A 17774-nucleotide genomic window follows, 5' to 3' on the forward strand; every position below is an offset into this window, starting at 1 on the left:
GGCGGGCTTTGCCGCAACTTACTGTGGATGGGTTTGCACCTGAACCATATTGCCTTCACAGGCTGCCATCCTGTGGAGAGCACGGTGGAGTCCCGTGACGCCCAGGTCTTTGGTAAGTAGTTGTAAATGAACAGAATGGCAAAATCTGAAGTAACGTGATAGTGATTGTTGACATTTATTGAACATTTATCAAAAACCAGATACTACCGTAACAGCACAACTGCACAAAGTTGGTGCTACTTTTTATGTCTAGTTTACAGATGAGGAAAATGAGACAGAGAAAGATGAATTTATTTATGTATGACCACACAGCTAATAGCAGGGGCACTGGAACTCCAATTCAGACGTCTGGCTCTGGATCAGGAGGTTGCCAGCAGCACGTTAGACTGGGCAGGCGTGTGCTGTTGATGGCGAGCTGACACAGCAATGCAGCCGGCACAAACCGGCACTTGGGGAACTGTAATTTGTCACCACTGTAATCTATCATACCGTAATTTATCATCACTCTACTTATCACCACTGCTTCTTGATTAAAGTGCCACTCCTCAGCCTGCCACTGAAGGCTTCTGCCCTCTGTGCTGGCCAGCCTCTTTTTACTGTGCCCACTATCAGTGGACACATTTACTGCTATGTCCAGGCGTGGGTCCAGGCCCAAACATCAGGCCTGTTGACACCTCTCCACTCTTCTAAATTCACTGCAAATTCTTCCTCTTCTCAGAAGCCATCCCTGATGCTGCAGGTCACATCTCTTTCTCCAAATTCCAAGTGGATTTATGGTCTGGAGAATTGGGTTCCCTCCTTTGTCAACACAAAGACCCTCTTTTAATGTCCCAAATTACCCACCACCAATCCCTTTGTGACAGTAAATATGTAGGATCTAATGTGGTGGGGCTTGGCCAGAGGTTCTTACCCCTGGCTGCTCAGTAGAATCACATACAGAGATTTAAAAAATCCCAATGTCCAGACAGCAACCCAGAACAAAGGAAACAACATCTCTAGGGGTGGCACCCAGGTAGTTTTCCTTCAAGCTCCCCAGGTGATCTGAATGGGCAGGCAATTCTGAGAGCCAGTGGCCCAGGACTTTTGCACTTGTGACATAGTTTATAACATGCCTCCTATCATTTTTACCCTTGTAGGCCTCCTTCAACAAGTCTGCAAGGTCTTAAAGTCAAGAATTTGATATTTGAAGGTTTTTACTGCTCAAAGTATGGATCATGAACCAGAAGCATCTCAAGTGCATCACCAGGGGGCTCGTAGGACATGCAGGTCCTCAGACTCCTCCCCCAGACCTACTGATTCAGAAAGAGCATTGTAACAAGATCTCCTGCTGAGCCATAGGCACTCAAAATTCTCTAACTTTTGAGAAGCACCCGTTTAAGGCATGAAGAGATCACCTACATCTCCAGGGATGGGGCTCTCAAGCCTCAGGAGGCCGCGAAACAGAAACATTTATTTATTCATTTATCCATTTTTACTTGATGACACCGTTACCCACCTTCTGAACTGCTCCTTGGCCTGTACCTAGAGGAGAAAAAAACAAATACTTCCTTCTCCTCCTTCCTAAGAAAGTCTGCTCCCAATGTTTTCTGTTCAATAACGCTTGTCTCTGACATCCACAGAGCAGCTGCGAGCTCGCCTCTCTTTCCTTGAAGCCCTGACACTCACTTAAGATCTTGGTCTAGGCTCAGCCTGCTTAGACCTTACAGTTCCTATTCTTACAGGCATAGGGAACCCAATAGGCTGGACAACTGTGCAGTTTGGGATGAGCTTAAGATGTGTGCTTCCTCCTTTTCTGAGAGTAGAGAAAGGCTCATTTCTTGGCACTTACATGCAAACAGCATATTTGAAAACCAGAGAAAAATAACTTCTATCAACCATTCTTCAAAGTATAGTATTCCTATATGTACAAATGCCATATAAAAGCAGAAACTAGGCAGGTCAAAATGAGTGGATTTTTAGGTGTGTGCTTTGTGGCTTTCTCATGGAGTACCCATGAAATGTTACAGCGCAGCTGGCTGAGGGGTTCACAAATACAACAGGGGCCATGTCCGCTTGCTTGCACAGGGGAGGAAAATACACGAGTTCATGAAAATTCTGGTGATACAAGATTGACAGTGCAGAAAAGCCATTAGTTAGTTTAAATTGGAACCTTGATGACAGTTAGAAATCTAGGAAAAACTTAAGTGAGTCCAATTCTCTGATATGAAAAGCAAGACCATGAAATGCCAACCCATTTATACAATTTGAATATATTTTTATTCACTGGTGGCTCTTGGGGCATGAGTCCAGGCAAAACATCTTACTTGAACCAGAATTTGGCCTGATAATGATTGGCACAGAGATGGACTTGAAAAAGTGCATTTGAAAGGATGATCCAGTTAAAAATTCTTCCCTGTTTTGCAGGAAATGGAGTGAAGCTGAATTTCATAGCTTCACTGTTAATATGAAGTGTGAACTATGCAAAATTCCTTGTCATCAAATTTCTCTAAAGAACATGCTTTTTTAAATAGCTAGTTTTAAATGAAAATTAATACGTCAAATTTGACATCAATATAAAGGAACAATCTAACATGTGTCAGTGTTTCTAAGATACCATTGAAGAAGACATACCATTATTTCATATACAACTAGGAAAGAAAAAAACTATGAATTCAATTAGCACATCCATTGATTATAAGATTCATCTCAGTTTCAGAGATGATAAAACATGGGGAAAATGTGTCTTTGAGTTGTTGAAATTCAATAGATTCAAAGCACAATGTGTAGGATACTTGTGTGAGAGGAAAACAACAACTATTTCCATCACGAATGTAAGGTGTGGGGTCACGGTGGCAACATCACTCCTGGTTAATGATGCGGTATTATCCTCTTAACTGTCTTTGCCAAATGCTCGGCACCCCCATACACTCTGCCTCTGTAGCTCATGGTTGACATTAATCATAAAATCTGACTACGGCGAAAATTCAGTGCTTCTCCTTTGGGGACAAAAGCAGCAGCAAACCAGAGCCGAGAACACGGCTTGCGTTTTACCCACTGCAAATGTGGTTGCGTGTGGAGACCAGTGTGCATTTTTATTAGAAGGATGCTAGCTATGAAGAGCGGCAGAGTCAAGAGGGCACACACCTCTGATTTCAAAGGGGCACCCGGGCCTCGGCCAACGCCTGTCTTGTGCTTTGGTAACGTGCTGCCCAAGCTGGTAAATTACGTAAGAAGCATCCAGGCACAGCCTTAGGGGCCCCTAAGATTCTAGAAGCAGAATCACTGAGGCACATCATAGTGAGTGCCTTGAGCTTTTCGCCAGTGATTTAGTGCCTTTTTTTCAACAGTGAACACAGTCCACAGGACCTTGAGAGGCTAGGAAAAGCCAAAAGCAAACTGCAAAGATCCCATAAAACAGTTTCTAATTTGATAAGTGGACTGGTAAGACAAGCATTTTCTGGTTAGGTAGACTAATTGGATTCGCCAGAAAGTTGCCAAAATTCCACTTGAAGTCACCCTGCATGGAGTTATGTAAACCTTTCTAATTCTTTAGAAAAGGAAATAGAAATCCCCAAGGCAGCATTAGAAGATGGGCAAGCTGCCATACTCACGATGATTGGGAGGCCTTTCTTCGGAGTAAATAGTCCACCACGTCAGGGTCTGTCTCTAACAGACTGATCAGCACTTCGTTCTGGAGATCCGGGGGAACCTGGAGGGGCCAAATGTCGAGGCATAAATAAAACCACTCCAGAAAGAGGCAAACTGTGGTCATTGGCAACTTTACAACAGCATAATACGGAGCTTTCAAAGACCTAAGAGAACAGAGTGATTCATTGGTTAAAACCAAACCTACACCAGCCCATAGAACCAGTTGAATTCTTAGACCAAATTGGAGGATTACCAAACAGAAGTCATATTCAATCCCATTTGTCACCCTTCTTATGACTGGAGATACAGCCTAATCACGTGGATGCCTCTGTCGCTCAAATTAGATTTTCTTGGGTTTGAATAAGCATAATCTATGTCCATAGTTTATTGTCCAATGGGGACATTTTCTAGAGTTCATATTTATAATTATGCCAAGACAACAGGCATAAACTACCACTGTCTTGGGCAGTTCAGGGACATTTGATCAGTTTATGAGGAGGACAGGCCCTTGAAGCCAGACTGCTTGTGTGTGAGCCCCATTTCCACTTACTCACCGTGGGACCTTTGGCAAGATGCCCAGGCTTTGTAGGTCTGTTTCCTCATCTGTAAAGTGGAGACGATAGGGGTACTCACCACAAAGGGCTGCTGGGGTGTGTAAATGACTTATTATGTTGAGATCTCAGAACAGCACAGGCAGATAGTAGCCACTCAAACAAATGCTGACTACTACCTCTGCACACACCCTTTTCTCAGTCAGCGCCTGCCTCCACTCCGTTTTTGCATCTGGGTCCACAGACAGTGAGAAGTGTCTCACTTCCTAATCTGATGAGGAGACCTTCACTAGAGTTCTACAGGGGAGCACCCCATCTTTCTCTAGGTCTTGCCATCCTCAACCACCATGTGGAAATGTTCTATGATGAAACACTGGACCCGGCCCTAACGGTTTTCTGCTCTGTAGATGCTGCGAGCCCAACCAAAGGAAATTCAAAGTATTGAGAGAAAACAAGTTTTCAGCATGATTCTGTCACACATGGGTTCAGAGACAAGACTATCAGAAACCGTAGGGACATGTCTTCTGAGAAGAAGCTGTTGGTGGAAGAATTTGCCTCCTGCCTCTTGAAGAACTCAATTCTTCTTAAGCTCTGAGAAGCTGGAAGCAATTTTATTAATAAAAACAGGGACAAGAAGGAAAGCAACAAAACGCTTTCCTTCTCCCATAAATCTATCCCTCCTACTTCATTCTGAATCTTCGTTAATGACGTAGCGAAACCCTAGTAACACACAAACTCAAAATCTGGGTTGCATTCAAGCTTCTCTGTGTCCTTTCCCCTCCCTGTTCAGAGCCAGGAGATCCACGAGAGAGCTCTGTGATGTCCGTTGTGCTTTCTCTACCTTCCATTCCAACTGCAGTGATCCAAGCTCGAGCCCTCATTACCCGTCCGCAGTGTGCATCTCCTGGCCGCCGTCATCAGCCTCCATTCCCCTCCTCTGATAACGGCTATACCCCCAGTTCCCTCTGGAGAACCAACCGCTCCCCACCTGTTAGCTCCAGGGTGAAGTGTAACTAGTTTAAGTCAATGATCACTCCATTCCCACACTACCATGGCTGCCTGAGTGACGGCCATGGGACTCCAGAGGTGAAGAAAAGCTGTGAGAATTTCCCTGAGACTTCTGAGAGAGAGGATGCAGGGCTGGCAGCCATATGGGGCCTGAGGGCTGTGCTGACCATTAAAGACACAATACCAAGAAATGGAGAGAAAGAAACGGGGTCTTTCAACATCATTTGAGTCCTAGGTGAAGCTATGTGTGAAGCCATATTTGCTTCTGGGTTTTTCAGCTGCGTGAGCCCCCAGTTCCTTTGCTAGTTTGAGTTCTTATCTGAACCCAGGGGCCTTTGATGGCCCAGCCTGCTAACTGGGGTGCTATCCATTTCCTTCAACACGTGCATCAGTTTCTTCCATGCACAGTTGTCAGAATGCTGTGATCAAGACCCTCACTTGCCCCAAACCCTTTTTATCCCTACAGTCAGAGTCCACTTGCTTACTGGCCTCCATCTGTATTTCCCATTTTCTGCCCTACCTGTCCTCCTCACAAACTCTACTCCAGCACCACTGAGCTTCTTCAAGCCTTGGGCCTTTCCCCACCTCATCCTTTAGTTTGTGACATAAATATTTGGTGAACGTTCACTGAGTGCCAGGCGCTGGATGCTGGATTCAGCTACAAACCAAACATACAAGAATCCTTGTCTCCTTGGAGATGACAATGAATATGGGAAGACTGGCAGTAAAGAACTGTACAAATAAAACAAAGCGTGGATCACATGGACAAAAACAAAGCAAAGAAGGGTGCTGATGGGGAATGCTGGCTGGGGCGGGGTGGGCAGAGAGCAGCTTACATGGGATAGTCAGCTCACAGGGAGACTGACATTTAGCAGAGAACTGAAGTTGAGGGAGGAACTGAGAAAATCATTCTGAGCAGAAGGAAAAATAGAATCAGCAAGATGTTGAGTCAGGAGCAGCGAGAGGCCAGTGAGGTTGGAACAGAGCGAGGGGAAGGAGGTGAGTGGTAGGAAGTGGGTCAGGGAGCCAAGGCCAGATGAGGAAACTCCGGGGTCACAATAAGCACTGCAGCTCGTGGTCTCAGTGGGCGGGGGGCCACTGGAAGCTCGGAGCAAAGGGCCCACAGGGATCGTCATCACTCCGGCTGCAGCGAAGTGAGGGGTGAAGCATGGAGTGTGGAGAGGGGCTGCTGATGCTTCCAGAAGGGAGAGGATGGGGTGCTGAGCCAGGGTGTGAGCTGATGAGAACTATTTGGACCCTGGAGATAACGAAGGTAGAGGTGATAGCATTAGCTGATTTGTTAGATGAAGAGAGAAAGACAGAGAGAGAGGGAGAAGGAAGGAGTGTAACGGTTGGGGCCTAGGGCCCTGGAAGGAGGGGGTTGCTCTTGACCTGCTGACAGAAGGGGCAGCAGGAGGCTGGGCTCAAGTTCAGGAGTGTGGCTTTGCCATGATAAAGGCGAGAGGCTTGTGAGCCATCCAAACGAAGGAGAGATCTAGGAGGCAGTTGAGAATAAGGATCTAGGGGTCAGGGGGAGGCCCAGGTTGGACAGAGAAATTTGGGAGACACATATGGATGGCATTTAAAACTCTGTAAGCAAACATAATGGCCTAGGGATGGGAATGGGAGGGAGAGAGAAGGGGCCGGACTTTTAGGGGAAGGCTGAGAGACTCCATTCTCTTGCTTTATTGAATAAATTAAACAAATCAAGACTGATAATTTTTACTGTACTTCTTTTCAAACAACATGCCCCAACAGATGCGCACTATTATATCAATTTTTCAAAAAGTAATGCCTAAAGGGGGAAAACAAGAAGAGCAAGTACTCATTTAAAAAAGAAAAAGAACAGAAAGCAAACAATAACATAGGCCAAAAATGTATAGCCTGAGCTCTTTTTAAAAGAAGCTTCCACAAACAAATTAGGAAAAAGATTGTATTTTCATCCAGTTCGTTTAATACAATTTTCTATGCTCAGACATGTAACTGCAGATTTTGCTCCAAGCACCAACCCATTCCCACTGAAGAATAAGCAACCAGACTGCAAGCCCTTTGCCGTGGTGTAAGCATCGCAGTATTAATTCTTTCAGAGTCTATGGTATGTCTAATGATAAAACTATTAACTTGTATACATTATTAGAATAGCTTACAGGAAGTATCCTTCTTTAAAAAGTTAACTTTCCATAACCTTTTGTTAAACTATTCTGCAACTCTGAGTTTTTACTCATTCTGCTAGGCTTCATTCCCACCCAATTACAATTACTGAGGTTTATTTTATACAACATACATGACTTATACTTGGTAACAAATGCAAAGAGAAAGAGTCAGTGTTATAAATCTAACAATAGTTTCTTTTTAAAAGATCCATGATGCCATTTTTGGCTTGGAGACACTATTTACAAATAAGTAAAAAGTTACGGTTAGAAAATGTGGATCCCTGTATTGCAGGAAGGGTAGATAATATTTTCCTATGTATGATGTAAGACTGACTAGCATGCACAGAATCCATTATTTCAATTAATTTATATCCCATGTTGTTAGAAAATGATTTAAAGCAGCTTCAAAAATTCATATGATAAGACCACATTTGTTGGTTTCTTTATAAAGGAATGGTTTAGAAAATTGGGGCCAGTAGGAAAATGAGGATAGAGAAACTTGAAATGGTGCCTGAAACTAAATTTTAATGTTCATACAACAGCATCCAGTGCTGCCTTCCCAATAATTCCTCTCATCTTTTTCCATATTTGCACATTTCATTTCCTATTATTTGATAAATATTTCAAACCACTGGCTCAGTTCAGTTGGATGAGTATTCATGTTCTATGGATTTAGATACTTAATAAAGAAACAAAAGTCAAGGGAATGAACTGATGGGAAACAGGAGCTTACAGTAAGTAAGAAATATCCAGGCTGACCATTACCATATGCATTCCTTTTAAGGAATTAGGATGCTGTCAAAAGAGCATGTGACTGGGAGTAGATAGCCCCTGAGGTGTAGTTTTGGCTCTTCTGCTAATAGTTAATGTAAACTTGGACACCCCAATCATCTTCTTTAGGATTCTGTTCCTGCACCTGAAAATCCAAGCATATGCTATCTCTCCCATCTGCCTTTTTATGGAGGTGTTATGGGGATCAAAAGGTCTAACAGGTCTGAAAGTACCTTACCAACTGCAAAGGGAGTTAGAATAAAAGATTTTATAAGAAATAGACAAGATAATTAATAAATAACCACCTATTTAAAAGAAAAAAAATAAAAGCAGGTAACATGGGGATGGCCAATATTCTGCGAGAAGCATCACTCTCTCCTCTTTTGCTCAACACTTCTGGTGGGTACTACGTTATTGGATTGCCTCGCAACATGTCTCTGCTCGTGGCCTTCCCTTGAATTTCTAGAGTTATAGTTCATGACCCCTCAGCCCCTCAACTCTAGTGGTCTTGAAGCCAGACTCTGTGTAACTTTTCTCCTCCAGTTCCTTCTCTTCAGCTAGACCTCAAGTCTTTGGGCTGGTTGCATCACTGGAAGGTACATTTCCTGAAGGCAGGAGTTACCTGGACTGTCTACCCAGATACCCAGAGCGGATACAGCTCCTAAGGTTTAGCTCTGCCACCCGGCCTCCTTTGCAGCCAGAGCAAGATCATGCATACCACTCCTGGCCAAGGTAACACAGGAGTTCTCGTAGGAGCTCTTGGAAAAGGTTCTCCTCCATATTGAAAAGAGGTGCATGAGAGGAGATGCCTCTCTTCATCACTGGATGCAATGACAGCTGCAAGGGATGCTGGTAATGACAGTGTATCCTGTGGCTGCAGATGGCAGAACAGAGGGCACAAACGTGCGAGTGAGCTGCCAAAACTGTGCCCCCAGGCTTCTTCATATCGGAGACAATAAATCCTGAGGTTTACAGCCACCTGCAGTAGATTTTTCTCCTCCTTGCAGTCAAATGCTTCCTAGATTATGCCTCTTTTTCCTCCTCTTTGCCTCCCCACTCTTTTCCCTCCTGAAACTCCTCCCTGCACACGATGGCCCTTCACCTGCTCACTCACTTATGCAATCAATATCATGCACTTCTGGAACACAAGCTAGGATGGTGTTTTCTACCCAATGGATGCTCAATAAGTGTTGTTGGAATAGCTACAAATAATAATCAGAAATAACCCAGGACTATTGGTCTTCATGGTGTACACTGGTTCTGTTACCTTGGTCTAGCTGCTTCTCTCTGCTTATACATAGTATCAATGAGAGGCTCTAGCAAAATCTCCTTGCTATTCATTTCTTGAGTTGGAAAATATATTTTCTGTCCCAACTGCAGACCATCAGAAATTTTCTAACCATTCTTAACCTATTGTTCAAACTAATACAAATGCTCTAAAAATGAAAAGTAAGACTCAATCATCAAACACATTTTTTTCCTTTTTTCTTCTGGGGTTTTGTATATAGAAAAATGGAAACTAAGGAGTAGGATCATGTAAAACAGCTTTTTAAAAATCAACCAACTCTGCACATTCTAATGAAGAAACAAAATGTGAGTCCAAAAGGCTTCTTCACTTACAGTTTATTGTTTCACATCAAAATATCTACTGAGTTTTAGTCAACTACTGAGTAACCTTAGATATTTTCTGAGGGTACCATTTATGGTTGTGTTAATTGGAAGGCTCAACTTCTTAGATTTTCCTGTGTTCCCTCAAAGGATAATGCTATTTCCAAAATCAAAAGAAGTTTGTACCCTCTTCCTTCAGAGAAAACAATGTAAACAGTGCATATATGAAGAAATAAAACTGTCACAATTAAAATGTACCCTATCAAATTAAAAATGAAATCTTGGATGATTGCCTAGGGTATAACCGCTGTGATGTAGTTTATTCCGTAAACCACGGGGGGTGGGGGGTAGAAATGGTTGGAGTTTTCTCCATTTATTAAGTCACTATAACAAACCATTAAGGGCATCTTGAAGAGCAGTTTCCAGGACCCAGACCCTCTGTACTTGCCCCTGGGTGTTCTACACCAACCCACCCCTTTGCACTGGACCAAGAAGGATGCTTTGGTATTTAAAACTCTAACATTCCCCAGTAAAAGTAAATATCACTGGAAGTCATGATGACATTTTTTTCAGTGAATATACTGAAAGAAATCACTTTGGCTGTTCATGGGAGTAAAAGCACAGCCATGGGCAGGCCCAGCCCAGAATGTCCTGCGTGGCTCTATTGTGGAGGATAGCTTAATATTGTAAGGGGAGCTCAGTGCCTTTGGAGGGCCGGAATGCATTAAGCTCAACACAGTTTTCTCAAGTACATGCCAGGCGGCATTCTTGGCAATTGAGGCACAATAATAAACATTTACAGTCGAAGAGCTCAGGGTCATGGAACTGTGTTGGGGATGATTCAAGGAAGGAGATGAAGGGACATTAGCATTCTTTGCTCCATGGCAATATGTTAAAAGAAGTGCCAACAGCTCAGGTGTAATATGCTTCTGTTCCCCTCCACCTGTGTGTGTCACCAACAGTGTACACATTCTGTCATTGCAGACAGGGACAAGGTGAGCAGACTCCAGCAGGAACACATACTGGCTCTTGCAGCCATCCACTGGCATTATCATCAGAAGGTTGGTGTTATGATTAGTCCAGAGGGATTAATGCTCTTCAAGGTCTCCTTTGCGTAAAAGTCTAATTTTCAAAGTGGCTAAAACATTCTCTTTTTTCCTCCCCATAAAGAACTCCCTGTCTGAGATGCTACAGTAAAGCACCTCGTCTTTGGTGTGGGGAGGCATCATGCTGTAGAAAGAATTCACTTACACAGTTGCTCAATCACCTGGGCAAATGATGTTGGCTTATTCCTCATGAAGTGGTGGTGAACTTTAGATTAGCCAACGATGTACATACTGACTAACCCGACCCCTAGCACATAAACAGTGCTTATTTAAAAAGCTGTGGTTAAATAAAAATGGAAATAGAAACCACATATAGTTTCCTGGCTATATTGGTAAAGGGCAGTTTCTTGTTTGATGACCTGGATTACTGCTTGACTCCTTTTGGCTTGGCATGCAAAAGAGGTTTGGAGAAAATTCATTTTGCGCTGGGGAATGAAGAGAACACAAAGCAAAGCTTGGCTTCTGAGCTCGGAATCCTCATCTTGGCCTCTGACCCTTGTTCCCAGTCGTTCTCATTTGAAATTTCCCACGTGCGCTGTGCTATTCCCCAGCTCAGGCTGACGAACCAGTGGGGTGGGAATGCACTGGCATTCCCACGTCTCTGCTGCACTCCGGGCTTTTCATCAGCCTATAAGAGTGGTGCCTTCTCTTCTTTCTCTCTCTCCAAAAAAGAAGTCCTACTAGGAACCATGTAGTATCGGCCCTTAGAATGAGCTGACAGTTTTCTCCACTTTGCTCTGAAGCTTTTACTAATTCCGACAGCAATGATGAGTTTTTCTCTGGGATTCCTGGCATCAGTTACAGAAGCAACAAGTTTCCAAACAATTAATGACTTAGTCAATGAATGCTTTCTGCTTTGCAATAATACCAATGACCATTTCTAGAAGCGCCATGTCCGTCTCTTTTATTTCCAGCATTCTCAGAGAGCATCACATTATGTTATCCAGTTTTTAAATTGTGGTTTCAGAAGAAAGGGTCATGATTTAATAGTAAGGGAACCTAAGGGGTATGAGCACTAAACCACAGACAATGAAAATTTATTTTTCTTGCAGTCCATTGTAACCATGCTTGTGTGACACAGAATTACTGAGCACCCATTTTCGGCAAAGTACTTTCTAGGTGCTGTGGATGGCAGTGAACAAAACAGACAAAATTCTTGCTTTCATACAGTTTGTATTCTATTAGGTTTCAGTAAGTATAATAAATAAGTAAACTATATAATAGTGAGTTAGAAGTTGATAAGTGCTATGGAAAAAAACAAAAAGAGCCGGATAAGGGCCTAGGAGTACATACATGTGGGAACAGGCCATGCTGTCACAGAGTGTTCAGGGTGGGCTTCGTTGCAAAGGTGACAGCTGAAAGTGTTTTAATAGGGTGGACATCTTATTGATTTAATGTAATAATATCAGTGATTTTTTATGACTGCCTAGTATATGTCAATTCTTGTCCCAAGTTCCTTATAATTCTCAAAATAATCCTATAAAGTAGGTAACTTCATCTCATTACTATTATTATTGTGTTTTTACAACAGGAAAGCGAAGGCTTAGGGAACTTAAGAACGAGGCCAAGATCACATAGCAAATACACAGCTGAGCAGGATTTGCATTTGGACAGCACATTCCAAAGCTCATGGTCTTTACACCATCTTGAGTCTTTCCCAAGATGTGGTTTCACAAGGTGTGGTTAGGAAACTAACAGAATGTCCTGGAGGTGTTCATCAGAAAGCATAGGTTCCTGGGCCCTATCCCAGTGCTACTCGATCTGATCCACTTGAGTGTGGGCCCAGAATCTGACGGTCGGACACGTTTCCTTGTGACTCGGCTTCACTCTCAAGTTTGAGAACAACCATCACATTCTGCTGCCTAGGTCTTCGATAGGGTGGGCATGATGGCCGATACCATGACCTACTTACAGCTCTAAGATTTCCAACCCTAGGCCTGAACAGCAAACAACTGGTGCAAAAGACTGTCCTCGTCAGACTCTTGAAATGTATATCAGTCTCCGAATGTAGGCACCTCTTCTGTATTGTGGGACAAAGCCAGGTTCTTTTCTGCCCTTTCCCATTAACTCAAATACTGGTCCCTTGGGAGAGGCAGTCCCAACATCAGGAAATGAAGGACGGAATTAACACTCAGAACAAACTTGGGGCCCCTGCCAGGCCTCTGTGGGTTTTTATATCCCTTCCATCAGTTCTGTGGAATTGCTGCCCCCAGGGTGCACTATGCCTTCAAGGACAAACTCACAGCCACCTTTTCTAGCAAGTCTTCCTTTCTAATGCCAATGCGAGGTAATGGCTTGCTTTCTGAACCCACAAACCCTTCCAAGGACTGTGAACCTGCACAACTGCTAACTGCCTTTAGCTGCCAGGTTCTTTCTGGCTTCCTCCTTCCTTGTTTGGAATTATTGTACTAATTCTGAAAGCGTCTTAAAAAAATAACAAAAATAAAAAGGGAACAGCTATATACATGATTAAATTTTTGTCCACCCACACCAAACAGGTTTGCCAACCAGCCACCAGCTTTAGTATAACCAACTAGATTCTGAAATGCCAAATACACCAAGAGAATCTACCAAGTGATAAGATCCTTTCTCTTCTGTGTTTTATGGAAATAAAAGAGGTGAAGGCAGTGCTAGCGCATAGAACCCTGCAGATTCTACAGTCAGAAGGGATCATGGTTATCATTCATTCTAAGCTAATCCTTTGATAACTGAAGAAATAAAAATCTAAGAAGGTGAGGTTACATAGCTAATGTGTAGCAAAGACAGGACAATAGCAAAGCTTTCTGGCTCCACAGCCAGTTTGCTTTTCCCTGACCCAGGCTTGGGATCTTTGGCCCATCCCTCCTCCGACTGCTCCATGCTTTTTCTCAGTAATTCCCACAATCCCTCTAAGGAAATCAAGAGTGCTTACGTTACTGGTTAGCTTACTCTGAGAAAGGTGTCCATAATTCCCCCATGCCTGAGCCTTTCATATGTAGAAGGGGTAAAGATTATTAATATGGGAATCATATGTCACAGAACTACCACTGAGTCATTAGTAAATTAACCAGTATTTCTTGTCTTTCTAGTATGTGCCAGGCACAGGGGTGAGACCATAAAGAAAGTAGATGGAAATGGACAAAAATTCATCCTATCGTGGAGCTTACATTCTAGCGGGGAAAGGCACAACAAGCGGAAGTTAGAAAAGCCCTGTCTCAGTCGCGCGGGGGCTAAGGAGACAAAGCCGGGAAAAGGAGTGGGAAGTGAGGATGTATGTACGTGCCGGGGGCGCAGGCTCTGTTTCAGGCTAAGTGGCCAGGGAAGGCCTTGTTGAGAAGTAAAGGTCACAACTGGGGAACACAAATAGGAGTTACTACTCAGGAGAATCTCGACGTCAGTCTCTACACAGAACGGTAAACAAAGATCAGGGTTGGAAAATGTTGGAAAAGGAGTAAAACTGGTATCTTCTGCCGTTTAGTAGAACAGGTGGCAGGGAATGTGAAGGAGAGGACTGGCACAATGAAAATGTCAGCAACTACTTTCAAGGAGGCCAAGAAAAGTTTTGTTAGCATCTGAGGTGAAAAAAAATGCCTGACAAACAGTTTGTGGTTTCATATAAAGAACTTTGCTTAGAATACAGAATTTAGAGAACAGAATTAAGAGGTATTGTTTTGTTAAAAAAAAATCCAAAGAGCATGACGTAATGCCGAGACTACTTGGCAAGATGATAATGTGACTTAAGACTTGATGAAAATGTTGAAAAATTCAGTCATCTGATTCATCCAAATATCTAATTAATTATGAGGATTTTGGCCTATGTGTGAAACTGACATAGAGTCAATGACAGATTCCACGTTTTTTGAGAGCCTACTGTGTGCAATACAGGGATGGTGCTTCGGAGACTCAAAGAGGAACAAGATACTGTTCATTCAGTGAACTTTTCACTGTGGTAAATCCATTTTCTCTTCCTCCTGGGCATCTGGTGGGAATACATTTCCCAGCCTCCCTTGCAGTTAAGGATGGCTTGTGGCTGAGTTCTGGCCAATGGGATTTGAATGGACATGATGTACATCCCATTTGGCTCATAAAATCCCAGGGGATTGCAGAGTCTCAAGATGCAAGGAGCTGGGTCCCTAAATCACCACCTGGAAGGCTGTCTGCCAAACACCTGATTGAGCTTCACGTCCACAACCTATTTATGTCTTTGGATTCAAGTAGTGAGATTTGAGACAGCATGTGTTGCCCAAGTAATACTGATCAAGATTTGCATGGCATTTCACAATTTGCCAAATGCTTTCAGAGATCAAATGATTCTGGGAACGCTCCTGGGAAACAGGTCATATTTTAATTTTTTCCCATTTCACAGATGCCGAAATTGATGCTTAGTTGCTTGGTCATGATCACATAGGTGAGATACAGAGGGCAAAGATTGGAAACCACTGGCTCTTAAATTGACAAAAAATAATTGGCTTAAGACAAATATGGGAAGAAATCCAATGCAAGGCATTTGATAAACGGAGGACAAAGTCCTCAGGAGACTCAAAAGGTGAGCTAGCACACTTGGCTGAAGAAGCGACAAAAGGCTCTAGTGGAAGAGGTAAGATTGCTGGTGAGTGCTCGTAAATCGACAAGAGAAATGGGAGAAGAAATGTGAAGAAAGTTCCTGTAACTTTTGATATGCGAGATGAGTGGTGAACAGAAATAGGAGAGAGTTGGCATTTGTTCTACTGTTTCAAGGGAAGTTGGAGCAAGCGATGCAGTTTTTTGAAGGAAAACAGGAACTGGTAATTCAATACAAATCAAAAAATATTTATTGAGTGCCTGCCAGATGGAGGGCCTTCCAAAAGTGTACAGAGGATACAGAGAGGAGATAACAAGGGCACAACCCATGATTCAAATGTGTTTATAATCTACTAAGGGAAATTGTCATAAATGACTGCAACACAATGTGGACTAAGATAAACATCAATTAGAACAGCAATGGGGTTCAAGGGACAGAGAAGTGACATGGGAAAGTGACATGAGAAGGACATGGGAAAGATAGGTGAAGGTTCACAGAGGAGGTGAAATGTCCAGATGAACCTTGGATGAGGTGCCACGCTGTGGATGGTTGTGAATGCATGAATTCATGAGGGCCACACAGACTTCCAAAAAGAAGGGTTTTGTCAATATTTTGAGAAGGAAATGAATTATTAAATGACTCCAAAACATGACCATTGTTTAGGGGGCAACAAAATGCCATTTATAATTTGGATATGTTTGTTGAAACCTGGAATCACAAACTTACAGTGGCTTTATAGGCAGGTCAATTTCTATTCCTCTGAAACTGCTGGGCTTCCAGTCAGTTCAGCCAATGACTGGCACTACAGACCACATGCTGGTGTGCAGGGATTTCATCACGCCACCAAGAGACCATCAACGGTCAGTTCACTGAGACATCCTGACAAAGAAGGGCCACCTACCATGAACAGGGCTTCATAATTTTCAATCATTTTCTGCACCACCGCGATGATGGCTGTGCTCTCCTCAGCCCGGGCCGAACTCTGGACAGAGAACTCTTTGTCCGATGACTTCTGCTTGTGCAGCAGGTTGGGCCCAAATATGGTGGCCAAGTTTAGAGATGTCATTTTGTTCCCAGTGATCTATAGGAGCAGAGAATACAGGATTATTGCAACTTTTGTTTTTCAAAATGCTGGGTGGTTCAATCATCAATGGAACCTTTACCTTTACCTTTTCTTTTCCTGCAAGTCCTACATCATCTCTGGCAGAATCCATGAGGAGCACTATTATTTTCCTTTTGCTTCATAGCTTGGATTGAAGCTCATAGCTCAGTGGTCATTTCAGTAACACACTGAGTAAAATTTTACATTTCTAAGCAATTTATTGTGAAACTGGTACTATATAAAATTTTTATCCTGTCTGCTCTTAAAAAAATATTGATGTCCATTCATCCACCCACCCATCCAGCCATCCACCCATCCATCCATCCACCCATTCATCTATCCCTTTATCCATCAATCTATTATCTCTCCATTAATCTACCCACTCAGCACCTATCATAGGCAAGGCATTTTTCATGGATTCTAATGATTTAAAAATTTTTCTAACAATGATCCTTATGGACAACACAGTCCTTATTTTAAAGGGTTTGCATCCTAGAGGGGAAATAAACTTATCATTTCTAAGTAGTGAGAACAGAGTATGAAGCTCTCAACTCTGAAGGTCCCAGGGACACTCCAAAGAGATGGCAATATTAGCACAAAACAATGAAGGAAGAACAGAGTTTGTTAGGCTGAAAAGCAGAGAAGCTGGGGCAGGCAGCAATTTCACAGTGGTGAGAACTCCATATGCAGAGACAGAAGCATGCAAAATATGTCAAGGTACCCAAGGAAGCTCAGTGTGGCAAAATTGTCCCTGGTTGAAGACCACTGGTCTAGGTGACTTTTGTTTCTCTTGTTGGTGTTAGTTGAAAATCTCGGAATGCCTGGATAAGCATGGGAACTGCAGCTGCTGGGTGGGGACCCTTTGCCTGGGAAGATGTGCATGGCCTTTGAGAGGCACTGGTGTACAGCACAGAATTTAAGAGAGCTGACTCACAGCCAAGAGAGGCCAACCCTCCTGAGTGCCACTGTTGTCTTGTGGAGCCCTGAGTGGTGGCCCCCCAGCCCTGCAGTCCCAGTGTGGCACTTGAGGGGCATCATTTTTAGAAGGGGAGGCTGTTTTCATGTTTGCCACCAAGAGAAATGATTTCACGTGGTGAACACTAGGAATTTGTATGTACTACTGTTCAATTATTTTGTTCTTTGTTTTATTTCACTGATATGAAACCTGACCGGATTTCATTTTATTTTTCGTTTCTCTTCCTGGAAATTCATGGTTAAGGATGAAATCAAATATGTGCCATTTTCAAGTTCATTTCTTTAGAACTGAGAGGCATTTGGAGTGCTTCCCCTTCCCCTCCAAAAGTAATA

General features: G+C 43.1%; 1 protein-coding gene across 6 annotated transcripts in view; it reads right to left on the minus strand.

Moving 5' to 3' along the window:
• ARHGAP6 (Rho GTPase activating protein 6) overlaps positions 1-17774 on the minus strand; it is a 430489-nt gene that overhangs the window by 14452 nt on the left and 398263 nt on the right. For all 6 annotated transcript variants that reach the window (XM_036912993.2, XM_036912992.2, XM_036912996.2 and 3 more), the window contains 2 exons: positions 16266-16445; positions 3591-3688 (listed from right to left, as the gene is read on the minus strand). In XM_036912993.2, the coding sequence (XP_036768888.2) occupies positions 3591-3688; positions 16266-16445 (278 nt within the window). The remainder of the gene's footprint in view (positions 1-3590; positions 3689-16265; positions 16446-17774) is intronic.

The sequence above is a fragment of the Manis pentadactyla genome, chromosome X (genome assembly GCF_030020395.1).
Source record: "Manis pentadactyla isolate mManPen7 chromosome X, mManPen7.hap1, whole genome shotgun sequence".
Taxonomy (NCBI): Eukaryota; Metazoa; Chordata; class Mammalia; order Pholidota; family Manidae; genus Manis; species Manis pentadactyla.